The 20,272-nt window shown below is 36.5% G+C and overlaps 1 protein-coding gene across 1 annotated transcript in view; it reads left to right on the forward strand.

Moving 5' to 3' along the window:
• The window catches only part of USH2A (usherin), a 386,799-nt gene that overhangs the window by 324,821 nt on the left and 41,706 nt on the right, over positions 1-20,272 (forward strand). Inside the window, exons 59-61 of the mRNA XM_054061157.1 lie at positions 4,306-4,464; positions 5,606-5,768; positions 11,649-12,003. Of these exons, the coding sequence (XP_053917132.1) occupies positions 4,306-4,464; positions 5,606-5,768; positions 11,649-12,003 (677 nt within the window). The remainder of the gene's footprint in view (positions 1-4,305; positions 4,465-5,605; positions 5,769-11,648; positions 12,004-20,272) is intronic.

Genomic DNA, 20,272 nt, shown 5'->3' on the forward strand with positions numbered 1-20,272 from the left:
ATTGCCTCAGTGCACAGACCTAAAAGGTATGGTACATTTCACTGATGCGCTACAGAAGGATATGTTACAATTATTATGGAACAACTATTACTGCCATGGATAGAAGCAGAAAAGCTGAATGGAAAAAATAAAAATCCACACCAGATACTTCTCCCAAGGCATATCCATAAATGTTATCTATAGGTAGGAAGGTAGCCATCCTGCATTTCAACTCATTGACAACCCCAGTGGTCCTCACTGGGGGGCTGATTTTTCTGAATATCTTCAGTTGCTGCTGGTGATACCATGGAAGCTGAACATACTCAAAAGAGGATCCTGTTCTCTGCTGCTATGTCACTTACTTCATACATTAGTGGTTGTATGAATTAAAATGTCTTCATTCACCGTATTGTAACTCTTTAATTCATCCACGTCTGGGTTTGCTTATCAATTAGAATGAAAGTTGTGTAATGTGTGGATTTCTAATTTACTCTTCTTGGGATCAGATTCAGTATTTAAATGACATTAATTCATCTTGTAGCTTTACCTGTTAGCTTCCCCAGCTAACCTGGTTAGCGGTGGCCTTTACTGGTGGCCTAACAAATTGTTCTGATACTTGCTGAGGTGATGTTACATTTCCTCAATTTTGTTTCCTTATGTAAATTATTGTTTGCTGTGCATCATTGTAGGACAATTTTTTCAAGTTCTGTGTCCAAAGTTTTGCATCGTGAAAGTAGGCAGTATCTCTATTTGTTACTGTCTTCAGAGTTTGTGGGAGATGTTTGATACAATTAGAAAGATATACCTGTATTTTTGAGGCTTAATGTGGACACTTAATCTCAGGAAGCCAGATTGTTACATTTTGGGAAGTTAAATATTAAATTATAATTTTACTCTTTTTTTTGTTTTAAATAGAAGATTTGACATTCTTATTTTAGTATTTGTTGACCATAAGTGAAACAGTTCAAATATTTTGCTTTAATTGTGATTGGGTTTCACATCATATTAAATAATTTTTCAGCAAATTACTTCAAACAGATTTTTGGCTGACCAGTCCGTGAAATGGACTGTGGGTTTTTCACCCAATTCTAAGCATTTGTGCTGCAAATTGTATTTTACAAGCTACCCTAGTTCTGAAGTACACAAAGCCATCAAGCCTAATTTGCAGAGTTTTGCACAGAATCGGTCATTAAATGTTATCCAAATATGCACACAAAAAAATCAAGCTTTAGTTTGATTGACTTGTCCCATTGCAAAATGTGCATCTGCTGTGAAATGAAGTTGCAGGGGAAAAAAAAAAAGGTGGAATAATTTAACTTTTTTATTTGTAAAGATAATCAGGGTTTTTCTGATTACATCTTAACTTCATAAATGTTAAATAACCTATCAGCATCTAGTTGTTGTAAATTATGAAAAAGATTATTGCTGGGAATATTAACCAACTAAATCCTTGTTCTTTAGTGAACATGAAAATGTGTTATGGCAGGTTGTCATTGTGCTCATGGTAACTTTGACACCAAATAACAAAACTGCCATTTGCACTTAGGGTAAATTGGTTCACTTGTGCGTTTACTGTTCCTTTTATTCTGATATAATTTTATGAACACTGGAACTAACCAAATCACGTGGTTTCTCAGCTAACTTTAACAAATATCCCCATTTTATTTCCTTCAGTCATCAGAGCACACTAAGTAGTAGACTGGCTGCAGATACTGAAGGCTCTTCTAGAAAAAAGTTGGGATTTTTTGATGCGTTTCTGTGTTGTATTAGTATCTTTTCTATTATCTTTTCAGGTTATAATGTCATCCTTTGATCTTAGCATTTGCCTAATTTCATCAAATTGTAGAAATATTTCCAGAGGATATTGGAATTTTTTGGGGTGTTTACTTAGTTTTATTTACGATTTCATGTTAACTTCTTAGGACTATTTTTTCTCTTGATCATATTTATCATTGGATTCATTGCTAATTTATTTGAACATTGAGCAGAATTTTAATATTTTAGGTTTGGGGTTTTGCTTGGGATTTTATTTTACCATTTCTGCTGAGATGTGGACTGAATGTTGGACATGGATGGGTCAATTATTTTGAAATAAGAGTCCTTTGCTGCATATTGGTGCCTGGATTCAGCTGTCTTTGTTTGTATTTAATCATCTTTGGGAAATCAAGCATTCTGAATAGCTCCAATTTCAAAGGTTGCTGGTGAATTTTGCCTAGAATAAATGCACTGATCAGATCTACAAAAGTGAATTATGTGTCACTTTTATAAGATAGTGGGATTTCCTGGCTGAAATATCTGGTCTGTTGTCAGGACTAAAGAAGGGAACTTTAACTGCAAGATTAAAGAAAAGAGTTCTATTTCATGTGCTGTCTACCATTTCAAGTTCTTACCTTTAGATATTATGTTGTGTCTTTTACAAGCACTCCAGTTATGGAGGAAGCCGGGGCGGGGGGGGGGGGGAGTTTAGCTGTAATAATGTATCCTAAGTTACTAGTGTAATTATACAATAACTCACAGAACTGCACTCTTATTGACCATTTGATCTTCTATCTGTTACAGAAAAAAAATTATTTTGTTTGTTGCAGAAACCACCTACTTCAAGATCATCTCTCAGAGGTTTACTCTGTAACATCCAGCATGACCTTACAAGTTGTGTTTCTATTATTCCATTCCTAGTGATCAGACTTTGGTGTTTTCCTGGAAACTTTTACACTTAAAATGGAGAATTTCACAGTGGGCTTTTTGCACTTTCTGTCTCCTTCTCCTTTCATCTCTTCCAGTGACTAATATCAGCATCTTTTTTCTTCCTGTAAGCCGGGCAGTTTAATAAGATTGAAGTCATGCCTCTACTTCAGGGCTATTTTTTCAGCTTTTTAGTGTAGCAACATTTCCTTTATCTACCATCTAGTAAGGGAGCAGTGTCTTATTTCTTTGGGATTTTTATATCCTCTTTTTCTTCTGAGCAGTGCAAAAACTTGGTGTTTCAAAGATTTTTCTGATCTTCTAAAGTACTCTCTGATTTTTTGTAAACTTTTTCTTTAGTTAATGTGTATATTCCCATACATACTTAGCTAAAAAAAAAAAAAAAAAAAAAAAAAGAAAATCCATCTAAAAGTTGCTTAATAATGAAAAATGCTCTTTTTAGCCTCAGGGTAATAGTATCAATGTAGATACTTTATCAGAAAAGTACCAAACCCACCATTAGGAGAAAGAATAGAGCTCAATATTCTCAAGATCTGGAAAGTCTTGGAACTGCTCAGAGGCATCTGGTTCTTGGTGTAATCACAAAAACATCTCTGTTACATTTAAAGTAGGTGTAGTGTTGAAAGAGAAACATGCTCTTATTTATCAGATACATCTTGACTCATTTCGGAAAGGTATTGTGTAGTTTTGGGGGGTTTTGTACTTTGCTCTTTATTAAGACTGTACCTCATGAGACTGCAGAATGAAGGAAATGGACTTAATAGATACTACTCTTTTATTATTCTCTTGGTTTTATGAAATTGCTGCTGTCTGCATAGACCAATCTAAGCCTACAGCCCATTTCTTAATTACAAAACAAAACAACAACAGAAAAAACCAAAACCCTGAGAATTAACGGGGGAAGAAAGAAGAGAATATCCAGGGACCTCTGCCAATTATTCTGAGGGTGTTGCATATGGCTTAGCTTGTTCTTGTGGGAAACCTGATTTTTCAGCTTCTTGACAGAAGTGTAAAATTAAGAATTGACAGTATGGAAAGATGAAAATGTTTGAATTAAAATGAAATAGTAAAAATTGAGGGTTTTTTATTCAACAAGAACTAAAGGCTTTTTGGTTTTACATCAGTGAAGTTATATTTTTCTTGGTTCAAGCTAGTGTATTGTACTTTACTGGCAAAGCAGGCTAAGAACCTACAGTCAGCTACTGCTGCTGGGCTAACAAGGGATAATTTGCTAAATGGAAGCAATTCACTTCTTTGATCATATGACTCTATATTCAAACAGCAGTGCTTAGGAGCACGTCAAAATAAAGAAATAAAAGCTACTTGGTTCCCAGTCAAAAGGTCACTCCTCTTTCTAGAAGTAGAAATTGCAGCGCAGGCATTGACTGAAGTTAATTTTGATTTTTAACTAAGAACTGAAATGTTGTCTTCCAGTTGTGACATGCAGACGGATCTGTTTTAGTTTATATGTACATAGTTTTAGTTTCCAAAAAAAGGCAGTAAGCAAAACCTCCAGAGGTGGGCCTACATTTAAAACTGCAGATGATGAATGCCTCTTCAAAGTTGTCCTACACTGTCGTTGGTATTTCAGATCGTCATTTGTTCTTCTTTGTTTTACAACAGGGATATTCATTGCCAATGTTCCTTTGGAATACAACATCTTACTAAATGCAAGCAGTCCCGCTCTACTACTGAAGCCAGTAGGTCACGCGCATTTTGCTTTAATTGATGGCCTAGATCCCTACACCCTATATGAGATAAGGATACAAGCATGCCAGAATGGTAAGAAGATTTTAAAAACTCACCTCTAGACTGGAAGGGAATGGAGATTTTCCAAATTGATTCAACTCAGCAAAACAGATGAAGACTTATTTCTGCATTGGAGTCAAATGTTTACCCAGTAAAAGGAAAGCCTGGCATTGAATGGAGCATTAAATATTTCTCTTTGTTATATCATTAATATTTAAATAGAGATTTAAAATGTGTTTTAGGTAATATATGCCATTTTATTAAAAGCTCTTCACAAATAGCTTAACAATTTTAGAAAATGTGCATATGGAACAAAATCAGTTCTGTAGCTGTTTTCCAACAAGAGATGGTAATCATAAAGACAGGAGAGAAGAGCCAAATATTACAAAATTCCTTGACTTTAATGGACATTTTCAAAACCTTATTGAAATAAGCCTTTCTAAAATGACACTTTGGAACAAATTCTCTTCTCACCTGCGCTGGTGAAAAGCAGGGGTCATTCATCAGTGTAGTTGCAGTAATTTAAATGAGTATTTAATAATGAAATGATGTGAAATGTGCCACCATTTCATCAGGAGCTTCTTTACCTGACATTGATTAGATTTTAGTGTATTATCTGTTCCTTCTGGTAGCTTACCTTAGAAATGCTCCATCCTGAGCTCCATCTCAAAGGAAAGTTTATGCTGATGGAAGACATATGGGAGTTCTGGCACTGCTATGACAGCATGTTGGTGATATCCAAATTGGCTACTCCTCAGATTTCTCTCAAAAATTCTCATTATCTTAAGCATCTCACATTGGTCGTGCTGGTCTGGGGACATTTTTGCACATTATGAGGACAATTTGAGGATCTCAAAAAGTTTTGTGTGGGAAGTGTAATAATTGTAACTAGACAGACAGTATTTGAGAGGCCACTTAAATAATTTAACATGGAAAAGTATCCTTAACCAGTGACTCTTTTATTTATTTATTTTTATTTTATCACAAATAATGAAGCGTTCTCTTATTTTTTGCTTTCTTGGATGATTTGCTGCTTTCATCCAGTAAATGTAGCCACCATACATATTATTTGAAAAGGATGTAGGTTTTTGTCTTGTATTTTGAATTTTTAAAATTACCTTTTTATTTGTTGAGGAATAAACTCTCATCACTAAGCAAACTCCTCGTTTTGTAGGTGGATGTGGAGTGGGTGGTCAAATGTATTCAAGAACTGCTGAAGCTCCTCCTAGAGAACTAAGCCCACCTATCGTTAAAGCAATGGGATCTGCACTCATAGAAGTGAAATGGTCACCACCTAAGAAAACAAATGGCATCATTACGAACTACTTTATTCACAGGTAAATGCTTTTATCACCTCAGATTCTTAGTCCTATTGAAATGTTCATTTCTTTACTCCTTAATATACTAGGAAGTGAAAAAAAAGTTGGAATATATAGGAAAAGACTAAGGTAATATGCTAATCTATGAACACACAAGTTGAGAATAAGCACTGAAACAAGAAAAATATTCCAGATCTGCAAATGACAAAAAGCAGATGAAAATATATTTTAAAAAATTCAAAGGAACAGACAAAAATTGCAAGATGGATGCTCTCAGTCCAGTCCTTACCCAGACCACTAGGTACAGTCTTCAGTCCTCTCTGGTAGACAATTGAGAATCTTGGAATGGAGAAGGATTCAATGTTTCTGAGATTTTTAAAAGCAAAACAAGATATTTAAGTTCCTAACATAGATCAGTTTCCCAAGATAAATTATACTCCTTTTTGTAAGTTAGTCATCTGGAGCATGATTACAGTGCAGGTTGATTTTGTGCGATCTTCCAATTAAATTGCATCTATTTACATTCCTTGGTGTTTGTGTTGAGATGCCATGTCTAGGTAGTTCACTGACACATCCTCACTCCCTATGAGGAGGTTCATAAGCTCTGCATGAGCATTTTTCTTTATTAATAGCTGTGTTTAGGGAAGTATCACAGAGCACTGATGTTTGCTTGTGCCCATTGACTCTTTCAAAAAAGCTTGCTGAAGGGACCTTCGTCAATATCTTCAGAAAATCAGAGAATGTAGAACTCAAGCCATGTGCTGGAGAGGAATTTCATCTCTGAAGTCCCTAGTTTTCCTAACTCTAAATATGCGTGGCAAACACATGCTGGGCTGAACCTAGCCTCCCATGAAGAGGCTGGGAAATTTTATTGTATTAGTGCTGTGACTGAGAAGACAGGGAATCTAATTACCTTTTGGAATCAGCAGTGATAATTAATATAAATTCACTTTTGCCTTAAGCATTTTAGTAGTCTCTAAAAAGTCCTGCTTTCTTGAAATATACTCATTTGCTTTTTTCTTAATTGTCTGAACAAAAAAAAAACAAAACAGGTCCCTCCTCTGTATAAAGAGGAATCGAGTGTATGTTATTGCCCAAGACATATCTTCACTCTGTTGGTTTTGTAAATAAAGCTGATGATTACTGCTGCTATTCCATGGCAGCCATAGAAAGGGAAAACAGGAAATATAATGCAGAAAGCCTGCTTCAATGAAAAATACTGTAAATTGAATTTGACAGCATTTGATGGCATTTGATTATTCTAGTCACAGCCAAACAATGATATAAAGAGTAATATGAAACAGAATGTGTTACTGCCTAGCAGACTCAAAAGCAATAAACCTTCCTCCAATGTGACACAATCACTTCACAATCATAATTGTAGCCTGTTTGATACCTCTGAGTACAGCAGAAGGGCACTGACTGACATAGATACATTTTGTTTTTTATTTAAAGTGAAATGAAAATGGCGCACTGGGGCTCCAGATACAATCGTTATATTCACCTACATAGGCATGAATCACTTGGCAGTTATTTCAGCTGAAGTTTAAATGTGCTTAGACAACAACAATATCAAATCTTTCTCAGATAGCTGCAAAAAAATCAGAAATGGGATGTAAGCACATAGTTCTTTTTCATTTTGTAGCCACACATAGCCTTACATTGTTATAGCAGCGAGACTGCAGTATTTCTATGGGAGGTGATGGCATGTAATTTCTTCTTCATCATGTGCCTCTTCCTTACTGCATCACCACCAAAACAGATGCATTTAACTCAAAATCTGGAAGGCTTGGGGAGCTAGTGTGTGTACAGATCTTTGCATTAAAATGGCAGGATTTGTGCTTCCCACTAGAATCATAAAAGCACTTGCAAGTCTGCAGCCATTTTGTTAGAAACCAAAAAATTAAAATGTTAGTTTATGATAAAAGAGGTGGTGACATTTTATTTTTAATTCAGATAGCAGTTTTGAACACAGATCTGAGCCTCTCAAACTTTTCTAACAAGGACCACAACTTAGAAGAGATAGTGAATGAAAAAATCTGGTTCATGAGACAATCATCCAATCTACTTCTCTTCCCATTCATCATTACATAACATCCCCGTGACAACCACAGAAATTGCTAGTCTGGAAAAATAATATTATGGAAATAAGTGATGTATTTCTTGCTGTATTTTAATAAGATATAGGTCACATCAGCTAATGGAACTGCTCTCTATTGACCACCAGCATGCACTGTGTAGGATGCACATGAGATGACTCTTAAAGAAATATTGCCTGTAAAATTATAAGTATTTGGTATATATCTTGCTAAGGGAGTGTCTGACTTTCTGTTAGTGATTATGTCATGTTCAGTAAGACTATATTATCTAATATAAATATATGTGAGATTGTAATGTATCTTTCATTTGCTGAGCAATCCTGATGGTAAAAATGTAGCAGAAAAATCAACAAGCAAATTAAGACAGAGGGCATGTCTCAGTGGCTGTTGACTGTTGTGATTTGCAGTGTATAGGCTTCTACACTGACTGTTTGTGTTTAATTCCTTGCTTACTCTTATACCCTTAACTCTGAGCTGCACCAAAGACAGCTTCCAGGGCACATGTATTAGTAGGTGGTTTAGTATAAGAATCCTTACGGTTGCACATGCCATTGAGTATCAAAAATCCTGAAGGATTTTATTTATACCTGTAATTGTTATAATACCTAATGTAAACTAGCATATTACATGCAATAATTTCAAATTCCTTTTGTTCATCTTTTTGTAAGAAAACAAAAAAAAAGGAAGAAGAAAACATTTACAAACCCCTTTAACTTAGATTTGTTGAATCCAAATGATAAGTGAGGCTACTTTGTTTAATTGGATGTGAAACTGTAGATGGTTTCTACACTGTTGATGCTGCATTTTTTCATCCATATTTGAAAGTGTGATTCCCCAACCATTTGAATTTTACCCCAGGACTCCTCAGTCTTTCTAGAAATTAGCTCACTGCCATTCTGCTATGGAAAACAGCAGGCACAGCCGAAATGTACTTTTGTTGAATGGCAAAAGAATAATTCTGGGTTGACCTGCAAGACCTCAGGGTTTCACTGTCTCCTTTCACATAAGAAAGCTGAGGAGTGAGTGTTGCAGTTAGTGTTGCTGCAGTCCTCTGCATGCAGCTCTATAGTTATCTGTCACAAAGAAGATTGTATTCTCCACTTTATGTCATCTGGCTCAGATCAGTAGTGGGGCAGGGAGAATTTGCCCTTATAAAAATAACTGTATCTGAGCATCTTTAAAATGAATGTAAGCAGCAAATCAGACAATGCAGATTAAGAGACAGCTTCCAGCTCTTGGAAATGTTATTCTCCTTTGCAGCTCATTGTACATAAGAAACACTTCCAGTTAAATGAGCAGTTGAATCTTAAATCTTAAGACGATTGAAATGATTACAGACTGTTCAACCACTTCTGTTCAAAGTTTATTCATACATGAAGATATTCTGGGTTTTAGCACTACAGATGGAACCATTTACCTAACCATAAGTTTCATTCATTAAATATTCAGCAGTAATAAGATCTAAATACTTAACCAGACTACATTGTACAGCTTTGCTTGTGAATGAGCTTATAGTTGGTGGCATATTTGATCTTTCAGTGTGAAAAAATTGTTTATCCAAGTTTTGAAAATTTATAAAATATAAATTTGTATATTCATTTAAGTGTCATATTGCTTGGCCAGGCAAGATGTATTAAATGTGACTTTATTTAACTCAAATACCCTCTCTTTTCACTTATCTACAGAGATATTTTAGGCATGTTTTTTGAGTACACAAGGAAAAGGCTATGTTTTTAGGTTCAGTGGAAAGACAGTACTGATTCACCTTTCAGAATTATCTTGCAGTAAGTTGGTGAACAAGCATCTAAGGACGAGTTCTGCATAAGGCTCAATTTGCCATGACAACAGAGCATAGGGATGTATATTAAAAATAGGTGATGGAATTTCGGGGTCAGTGAAAAATTTTGTACCCTGACTCTTCCAGACAGTTTGTTTCGAGAGAGAGAATTGCTAGGTAATCTCACCTGCCTGTACTACCTGTCATTCTTCACCCACTTCTGCCAACACTTCTCAGTATCAACACATCTTACAATTTGCCCATTTCACTACGCTAGATATATTCTTCCTCAAAACTCTTCTTTTTTTTTAAAACCGTGCTTTACCCTTTTTAAACTAAAATGTCCATTTAGCCTTCTTATGTTAGTTTAGCAAAAATTCTTTAGCTTCAAAAAAGAAAATAACATATTCATGCATGCCTTATGCACGCATATACACACAGGATGAGTAAACAGCTGTGTACATATTCTTCTTTGCATGTAAATACAAGGGTATATAATATTAAAAACATCTAAGACTATCAGGTTTTTCAAATTGTTACATTTTGTATTTTAAAAATAAATCCTGGGGTTGATCCAACAAAATAAAATGCAACAGAATTCTGTGAAATACAGATTTTCTGTTGCCAAAGAAATGTTCTCTGGCTTCTGTGTGTGTATAGTGATGATGACACACAGTAGTCAGACAATCCAATTTTACTTTTCCAAATTTGCCCTACTTGCAATAAAAGTGGCAGATAATGTAATTTGTTTCTTGTCATTGGCATGGAGGTTGAAAGTGCTTTTACATTCTGCAAAGGTCAAAGTTCTTGTGAAGACTGGGGGAAATACTTAAATTCATGTGCAGTACAACACAGCCGTCATTGAGATTTATCACAGTGTTTAAATGTAACCAACTTAATTTCACACAAACATTTTTATGCCAACTGAAAGAATTGATTTGATAACTCTGTTTTGAAGATGAGTGCTTGCCTTATTACAACTGTTGTAAATTACATACTAGAAGGAACCACATTAGAAAGGGGATGAGCATCATCTGTTTTCTCCTCTAATACTCAGAATATCACCAGGTCCAACACAAACATATCTGTAGTTGAAAAGCTATATATACGGATATATGTATATATATGCGTGTGTGTGTACATACAGATATGTATACATATGTACAAAAATAAAAACCCATTGTGCCAAGTGCCTGGCATTTGTATTCATATATCATAAGTTTGAGTTTTTAAACAGAAACAGCATTGGAAAAAAATATGTAGCTTATTAGAGAAAAAATTGCTTCTGATATTTTAATGAGGTTTTTTGGTGGAATTGCAAATTCTGCTAAGTTTGTGCACAAGGGACTTCTTATTCCATTTGCAAGAGCAAGTGCAATATTTATTGTGAGCAAACCAGAATTTAAAAATGCACAGCTTTGGCGTTGAGGGCGTGATAGAGTACTTATCCTTTATTCAATAGGTAACATTTTCCCCAAGAAAACTGGTCATAAGTTTTCCATATATGAGGGATCTTGAGATGAGTACCTCCTTAAATAATTTGATTTTCAGAAATGTTGAAAGCTTACACCCACCTTACACCCACCTACACAGATCATTACTTAGCGACTGTATATGGATTTAAAATTTCACATTCTGAATTCTGGAAGTTTTATATCTGTTGTGTTCTATCCTAAGCTGACAATACGTATGTCTAAAAGGACAATATGCTGTTGTATTGCTACTCTGCTACACAGACTGTGACAACACGCTTGTTTGACATGTTTTGTAGTATTCTTCTAGATAAAGGAGAATAATTAAGCACTTGCCTCAAAAATCTCTTCTTCACTACTTGGCATCTAACACTAGTTCAGGGAAATGTATTTAAGATGCAAAGATTGACAGGTAGTTTGCTGTAATGTATAGAAATAAGTTCTATGCTTTTCTGAGGTATAGGTTGAATTTAGAAATTCAGGATCTACTACTGTGGGACAGTTAAAGTTATTATCAATTTTAAACACATTGCCTTTGATTTAATTTCAGACGTCCTGTGGGCAGTCAAGAAGAGCTGCTTTTGTTCATCTGGGCTGAAGGAGCTTTGGAATTTATTGATGCGTCCGATGCTCTACAGCCTTTTACTCTCTACGAATATCGTGTCAGAGCTCAAAATGCTGTGGGGTCAGTGGACAGCCTATGGGCTTCAACCCAAACTCTGGAGGCTTCCCCATGGGGTATGGGAGCCCCTTGGGCACAAGCAACTAGTGCATACTCAGTGCAGCTGAACTGGACGCAGCCTGTCTCTCCCAATGGTGTTATATCCCTGTATCAAGTAGTCTTTCAAGAAAAACGCAGTGATCCAACATTTAGCATCCCAGCTGTTACAGCACTAACCGTAAAGGTAAGAACTGGACCACAAAACCAGTTTCAAGTTGTTTTTACTCTGTTTTGATATCTGTGGTATTTTAAAATCTCATTTAACACTGATTGGAAAAGTGGTGAGTTCCAGTTGCCAGTAGTTTTGTTGGCTTAAATTTTGTGTTTGGCCCAATGCAGACTGAAACATTTCACATTAATAACTGACTCCTGGTACAGGAAAGCAGATTACTCAGAAGCATAGACAGATCATGTCTGGAGGAATGAAGCACATGTATCTAACTTTGTCAGCCTCACTCTGAAAATAATATCCTGAGCCTTTTTTCTGACTATCAAAAAATTTCACAGGATCTGCACAAAGAAAAACAAAATCAGTACTACTCCTTGAATAGATTTCTAGTTTTATCACTCAGTTGGAATCACAAAGTGAGGGAATTTGTTATTACATAGTTCATAGATGCAATGCATTTAGAATCAGAGAATGGTTTGGGTTGGAAGAGACCTTCAAGATCATCCAGTTCCAAACCCCTTGCCATGGGCAGGGACACCTCCCACTAGACCAGATTGCTCAAGGCCCCATCCAACCCGGCCTTGAACACTTCCAGGGAGGGGGCATCCACAGTTTCCCTGGGCAACATATGCCAGTGCCTCACCACCCTCATCAGAGTGTCCACATCTTTATGCATTCCCCTCATAATTCATCAGTAAGAAAAGCAGACCTACCTTTACTTTCGTTACATGTACTTATACGAGAATGTTACTTGTAAATCAGTGACAAAAATGGTTATGGTTTGTGCACTTACCACTGCTCCTCCTACCTTTTATATTACATTCTAGTCTTTCTATAGAAAGACAGCTTATAGATAGTTGAACCAAACTGCTGTGTATTAGGATAGCTGCTGTGCTGGGCTGTCTTCTGAAAATAAGTTTTAGAAAATGTTTGAAGAGGTTGTAATAGTATTGGGTTTCTTCAGCAATCCCACCTCAGTTTCATAAATCCAGAATTTTCCCTAAATGATATTCACAGGACATATTTGTATTGAGTAACACCACAAATCCCCTAAATTCTTAATTACCCAACTTATAAAGTATCTGTTTGACATTGAAGCAGGATCCTAAAGAGGTTTCTCTGGAATACCCAATAGTAACTTTTAAGTAACTCCCTCAGACAAATCTCAACATAACAAGCTGAGAGAAGTTTCCAGCTCAGTAATCTTATATACTCTTGTGATCATATAGCTGCAAAGCAGTTTTGTTTCTAGCTACCTGGAAGACTAAATGGATTAAGTTTGTAATACATCTTTTTCTGAAAAAGAAAACAGGTCTTGAACTGAATGATAGTATATACATTTGGCTGATTAAGTTGTTGCATCTGCATTGTACAGTATGCTAGATTTTAAAAAGTAGATTGGGATTTTAAAGTTACTGAATTTCAGGAGCATTCTGGTACTTAGCTCCCTTAACTTGTTTTTTAAAAAATAATCACAATCATAAAATCATTTCAAACCCAGTGAAATGATAGGGCTTCTCCTAATACTCTGCTTTAGCTGCATGCAATATGTTGCTGAGCATCAGAATTGACCTGGCTGGTCATGCATTGCAATGTCTTCTAAGCATGCCAACAACAACAGAAAACGTCCAAGATGGTTGTATTGTGGGTAATAAAACCTACCAAAATGGTCTTTTAAATAATGTTGCCACAGTGTGTTTCTTTAACAGCATCGGTTAAAAGCCTTTTAAATTAACAAGCTATTATTTACTGAATTAACATTTTCCTGGCTCCAAAATCCTTTATTTTCCCCAAACACTATCCTGAATCAAAATGACATTCTGGCAGCATATGTATAGCTGTTCTACTAGCGTTGCAGTGAAGCTGACTTGCATATTTTTTCTACTGTCCTTTGTCGTGAATATTTATCGATTATTGTTTTTGCTACCCCTTTTTATTTCTAAATATTATACTACCCTGTGGGAAGAAATCTTTCTACACAGCTCTTCCATCAGTTGCACTCACTTTAACTGCTGCAACTACATTAACTCAATGCAGTTGTTGCTGAATTTATACCACTGAGCTAAAATCTGAATCCTACCTCTTCCAAATATAACAGAACAACTAAAGCTTTGAATCAAGGTTATCAACATAAATTGCAGAGTCCTGTTATCAAAGGTATCTTCAGGAGGCCAGGTCATATCCAAGCAAGTAAAAACCTGGACGCGAACTTTCAAAGTTACAACCCCTTAAAAATAGAATTTTATCATGAAATTTCTTATATACCCTTAACTGTAGCTTTGTGAATGAGACACTTTAATTAAAATGTAATTTTATTGAAGGAACTAGCATTCTAATGATTAAACCTCTGCCCCTTTAAAATATAGCTTTCAAGGGGTACTAGGCTAAATCATTTAATCTCCTAAAGCATCTCTATTGGAGCTCCCTCGTGGGATACGTCATTAGTCATTCTCTCACACAAGCTTCCATGTTACAAGCAAGACTTAAAGTATTAAGCAAGCAATGAGTTCAGTCCTTTATTTAATCTGTTAGACTCCATTCTTATCCCATTAGATTATTCCAGAAAAAAAGCAGTGCTAGGATCATGGTAGCCGATCCCACCCTTGCTCTTGTCGGTTACACCGTAGCTGTCTGCCACATGACATGCAGTTTGACCAAAATCTAAAGTAGAAGTACAACCTTTGTGACACTGCAGGATACAAATTAAGCTCATGCTAAAGTCCCTGCAGACTATTCTAATTTGCAGCTTTGCTTCCATTCATTTCCAGAGCCAAACGAGAAGCACCTTGTGGGTTTTCAAACCATTTGACAGACTTACCCACTGTACCTTTACAAAATGCAGCTATTCACTCCCCAGTTAAGGTGCATTAATCTGTATTTGAATTAATGTGTCAAAGGTATGACTGTACAGTACCTTAAGGTTATTGCTGACCTCTTGAAATTTTATGCCTCTGGAGATAAAAATGAGAACTCAGTTCTGAAAGCAAAAGCTGCTGCCACTCAAACAAAAGGAGGATCTCCCTGCACTATTAGAAGCAACTGAAGTACAAGTGAGCCATGTTCATGTTTTGCAGTTAGAGGAATGTCACCCATTTCCCTAGCTTGTTTGGCCAGGAGTGTAGTGACAGATGCTAGGTGACAGCAAGTTAAACTGACTTCCTGGTTTATTTGCAGAGCAAAGTCAAGTCAAGACTGGTTACAGCAGTACAAGAGTCTCCCACCACGTCTTACCAGTTCATTTTAACCCTCTAAAGCAAGAATAATATTTAGCTTCTTCTTGACACCATTAATATGAGACAGATGTGTTTATAGGGGAATGGATTGACAGTAAATTCTCTCTTACAGAAATCTGCATAAAGTGACTAGATAGTCAAAGCAAACTTCTTCCTATTGTGAACTTAGGGCTTAAGTTTGTGAACATATGACACAGAGCTGATTTCACTATAGAGCCAGGACCTGACAAACAACATCAAAACATCAGAGCTCTTTAACTGTTGTATTCTAAATGTTGCTGCAAGGTAAAAGTGTGGGTAAGTTTGGACTTCTTCTTGGTAGATGTTTTGTGGGTGTGTAATGCCATTTCTCTCATGGAGAAAAAGCATCCAGAGGAGAGTTTTATAAAGGAAAACTCTGCCTGCAGCAACCCTCATTATTACTATGTAGAATCAAGGCTGCAGTGTCTCAAATTTGTTCCAGCAGCGTTCAACTAGAAGTACAACATGCTAGTTACAGTATGGAAGAGGTGGGTGTAAGCATTATAGGTCTTATTCCTAGGAAATCCTACAACTATGCCTACTCACAGGCACAGGTCTACCCAGCATTAGGGTTTGTGGTATGAGCCTCTTGGGCCAAATTTATCCTATTAGGGTAGGATGTGTCAGCTTGGGGTGTAAAAAATTAATACATCTCTTAGATGATATCACAGCATCAACAAAGTCTTTGGTTTGGATGCAGCTATGCTAGCAGTTGAGAACATATGTTGGCTTGCCTTACGTTATTTGAGGACATGGTGTATAACTACACTGGCCAAGCTCCTTTTGGCAGATGCTTCATCTGTGTTAGGGAAATCTGTAGATATATTGCAGAACAGCAACATAATAGAGACATTTGTAGGAGGGTAAAGCTTTAGCTTTCATGATTATGTTGTTATAACCAGACAGCAATTTGTGTATCAAATATGTAACCAGAGTAAAAATAATAAAGTCTATTTGCTGAAAAAATCCATGTAAAATTTATTATATCAGAAATAGTCTTAAGTGACTGGTACTGCCATACACACGCACCTCTTATGCGGTATTTTGCAGATATCTGGAATCTCGCATCCAGAGATAGCTCCTTTCTATTCATCACATTCAGAAATACTTAATACATCCATATGTGATCCTTCATTTCTGTTTACTCATATAGGCCACTGAGCCTTTGGCAGCTTTTGGGATGAGGTACCATGTAGTTATTAACTTTCTTGAACTTTATTCTATAATGCAGCATACAGGACTGTGCCTGACAAGTTCCTTGCAGAAGAAGGAATAACGATCATAGCCAGAAGAATAAGAAAAAACATGCCAAAGAGACAGACCAGTTAAACTTTTTTATACATGCCATTTTCAGATACCTGGGAAATGGACTGCATTCTAAAAAAAGAAGATGAGAGTAGATGGAGGAATCCCTGCACATGTCACATAATTCAGAAGATGTGCTACTTAGCAAAGAATGAAAGCTGTAAGCAGCAGTGGAGGGCAAAAGTTAATTAGGCTACTGTGCTGCTGTTAGTGAGTGGAAAGTAACCACAACCAGAAACAAGATGGCCACTCAGCAGTGCCCTAATACAGCCAAAAGATCATATCCTTAGCTCTGCAAGGGCTTATGGGTTAGGGGGAAATCATACACAGATGACTAATTTTTTTATGGTTCACAGCCGATCAAAGTGAAATTCAGCAGCTGTTCAGGACAAGTGACCACTCTAACGGCTGTAATATAACCTGCTAAATAGAGAGGGAATTGCATGAGAGCAAGAGGTTAGCTGTGATTATCGGCAGGTGAGTGCTTTATTGAAGTTGAAAGACCATTAACATTGATGGAGTAATTATTTCAACTTGAAAGTAATTACCTTGATGGGTGATAACTTCTCCAGTGTTCCCAGATTTGATTGGACCAAACAATTGTGAACTCTTGAAGCCTAGAAAAATATTACAACAATACTGCAATGTTTAAATTACTGAAACCACTGTTAGAGTATTTTAATTATGCCTGACAGTGAAAAGATTTTAACTTACAACAACTGGTGACCTCTCATGTATAGAGACATTTGCTTTCTAATTTCAATGAAATGACCCACACCTACTACATGTGTGCTGTATATGATGGGTTTGCAAATGAATCATTTGATTTAAATGCAGGTTTTAAGATTCAAAGCCTCGTTAACAGAGTTTCAGGAAGGGCTTGTACTGGAATTGCTGTAATTGTTTTATTTGCCAGGAAAACGTAATAATATAAAATGCTTCCTGTGTTTTAATCTCTAGACTGGTTAAGCTTACACTGGATGAATGCATGACAAGTGCTCCTTCACACTGAAGACTGCTAAAAAAAAAAAACAGGGTGTGAGGCAACCTGTGTCTCCTAGATTCTGTTTTTTCCATGCTGCTGCAGAATATGCTGGATTTGGCACTACAGCTCTGTGTTCAATAAGCATTTGGATTGGCATTATGATGCCCCTCCAGAAACTGATTAAGTGCTTCAGTAAGCCCCACCTATCAAGACAGATATGTAGAATTGTCTAATTAGAGCTGAAAGGATGAAATGGATTATTGCACAACTTTGATGATTTTTAAGTACTATGGTAATAGAACTGAATGAGAATAGTGAGAGAGAGAGGCTTCAGGTCTTCTATTTATACCATCCTTGCTGTAACTGAGGCCACTTCAGTGTCTCCTGGATGCTTTCAGCAGCCACAGAAACAGAAGTTTAGATCCTGCTGGAACTCTGCCAAGAGTGAAAGAATCCTTGCAGATTAGGATGCTGGGTAGCAGGGGAAGGTTTATCTGGTGTCTGTTAGGTCTTAATATGTTGTCAAGCAACTGTTGATTTGAATTAGTGAAGGCTACAGCAAAGGAGTTTATTTCATTATATTTTCCTTGAATATTTTCTCCCTAATTCAGTGTGCAACATGAACTTAACATAGCTTTGCCCTTTGACAAATTTTTGCACAGAAAAACACTGGTAGAGTTATGTCTCACCATGCCTCATCACACACTCTGGATTGACTAGCCTAGAGTGCCTGGATCAATGGGTATTTTTTTACAAATAAATTAGTTTCCTATTTGGAAAGATCTAGTGTATTTTATCTTTCTGTTTCTCCTTATACAAATCCCCTTTTTACCAATTCCGGAGGTCTTATTATGATGAGTGAGTCTTTTGATGGATATTTACAGTGTCTGACTTCAGGCACCTACCTTAGTTAGGAGCATGAATGTCCTCTGTAGACCATGAAACCTTGAGAACATCTAAGGCATGGGCATTTACCATCCTTGGTCTGCAACTTTTCACACAAGACTGCTTTTCTCCAATGCACTTGTCTGCCACTACTGGCATGCGTCTGTCAAAAGAAGGTGGTTGATTTTAAGCTGATTAATCAGCTGGTCTTTCCTAACCCACACAATGCGGTTATGCAGGTCAACAGATTTAAAAGATAGTACCCACTGACAAAAAGACGGTAGTGGGCAGCAATGTGGAAGAGGTAATCTTTGTGCACCTGCAGTCATAAAAGAATAGGTGACGGTGTGACAAAGCTTGACGGTAGATGCTTAAAACGAGATTCTATAAATTCACCATATGCTGTTTCTCTATACTTTTTTACATATACTTTATACTTATGCTTTTCCCTATAATGTTTTTCCATAATTTTTGCATTTCAATTGTGAGAACTAGATGGAGATAATCAGGCACTGTAGAAAAATCCCATTGACAGAGTTTTTTCTAATTTGTGAAAACAAAATAAACAAAAGAGAAACCTCAACAAACCTTCACCTTATTAAGAATAACTTCATAGCAAGATATAATATGGGGGATGTTCTGCCCTTCCTGCTATGTTGTGTGTGACTGCATTTAATCTACTTTAAAAACGTGGTTTTGGTAAGCTACAGATGCTTTTTCATGTATAAGTAGGGAATAAAAATGGAGAGGGAGGAAGCAGGAATTTGTCGGGCAATATGTACAGCTGTTTTTCAAATTAGAGATCTGTTTAAAAATGCTTAATTGGATTTGACTAGATTTTAATTCACATTTAACCAACATTCTTAAACGGATATATCAGGCAACTGTGAGATAACTCTCTTTGTTGGTGAAGTCATAGGGCAGCTTCTTCAAATTCCCAACAGCTACAGACACAGAAATTCTTCAGGAATTAGAATGGCCATGCCCCACACCTACATCCCTTCCCCCTGCCCCACTCCCCTCCACAGATAACGTCTTGTATTCAAATTGGCTGAGAAATGTTTTATCATATAGTGTATTTCTTACGGAATTTTAACAAGTAGTGCGCAATTTTGATAAACAGGGCTTCTTTTCAAAAAAACCAAGAGCAAGTCATATGACTCACGGGAAATGGTAATATAATATAGAGCCTTGTATCACTGGGGACTCCATTTGAATCTAATCCAGGTCTACAGTTACCAAAGTCATTCTCATCAAACAGCCATTGGGTGTCCTATGCAAGATAAGTTTGTATTCTCAGCTGACCTCCTGTCCTTTCTCTTTACTGCTCCTTTTTGAATCCATTCCCATCACTCAGCTTCACAGCCTTGTTCAAACTCGTCTCCCCTGTGCTTGTTGCAGTTTCCCATTTTCTGCCTGCCAAGTGACCTCTCTCTCTCCTCCATTCAGACTTTACAAAAAGCAGCAGAATGTCTGTATAATCTTGCCACACTCTTTTTTGGGGGGCAAGACCTTAATTCCTGCACAGTGCTAAAATGGGAGTTTATCAACAAAAAGCTCCTTGGGAGTGGGGATGGGTGTTCGTCTGCTAATTTACAGCATTAAATAAATATTATTTTTGAGACTATAATAGCAATTATGGTGAATAGGGGCCAGATGGCCTCTGTATCTAGAAAGCAGAGTGGCAGTGTATTTTTAATGGGTTTAAATGTTACTTTTTGACAGGAAGCTAATATTAAATTCTGTGTTAGAGGTGCTTGTCAGGTGAGTATATTTTTGAGTTTTAGTTTTTGTTAAAGTAATTACTAATGTCATGTCTGTATACTTTTGCCACTGAAGCCTTGTTCTGTTGTGA

This window comes from Cuculus canorus, chromosome 3 (assembly GCF_017976375.1).
Source record: "Cuculus canorus isolate bCucCan1 chromosome 3, bCucCan1.pri, whole genome shotgun sequence".
Lineage (NCBI taxonomy): Eukaryota > Metazoa > Chordata > Aves > Cuculiformes > Cuculidae > Cuculus > Cuculus canorus.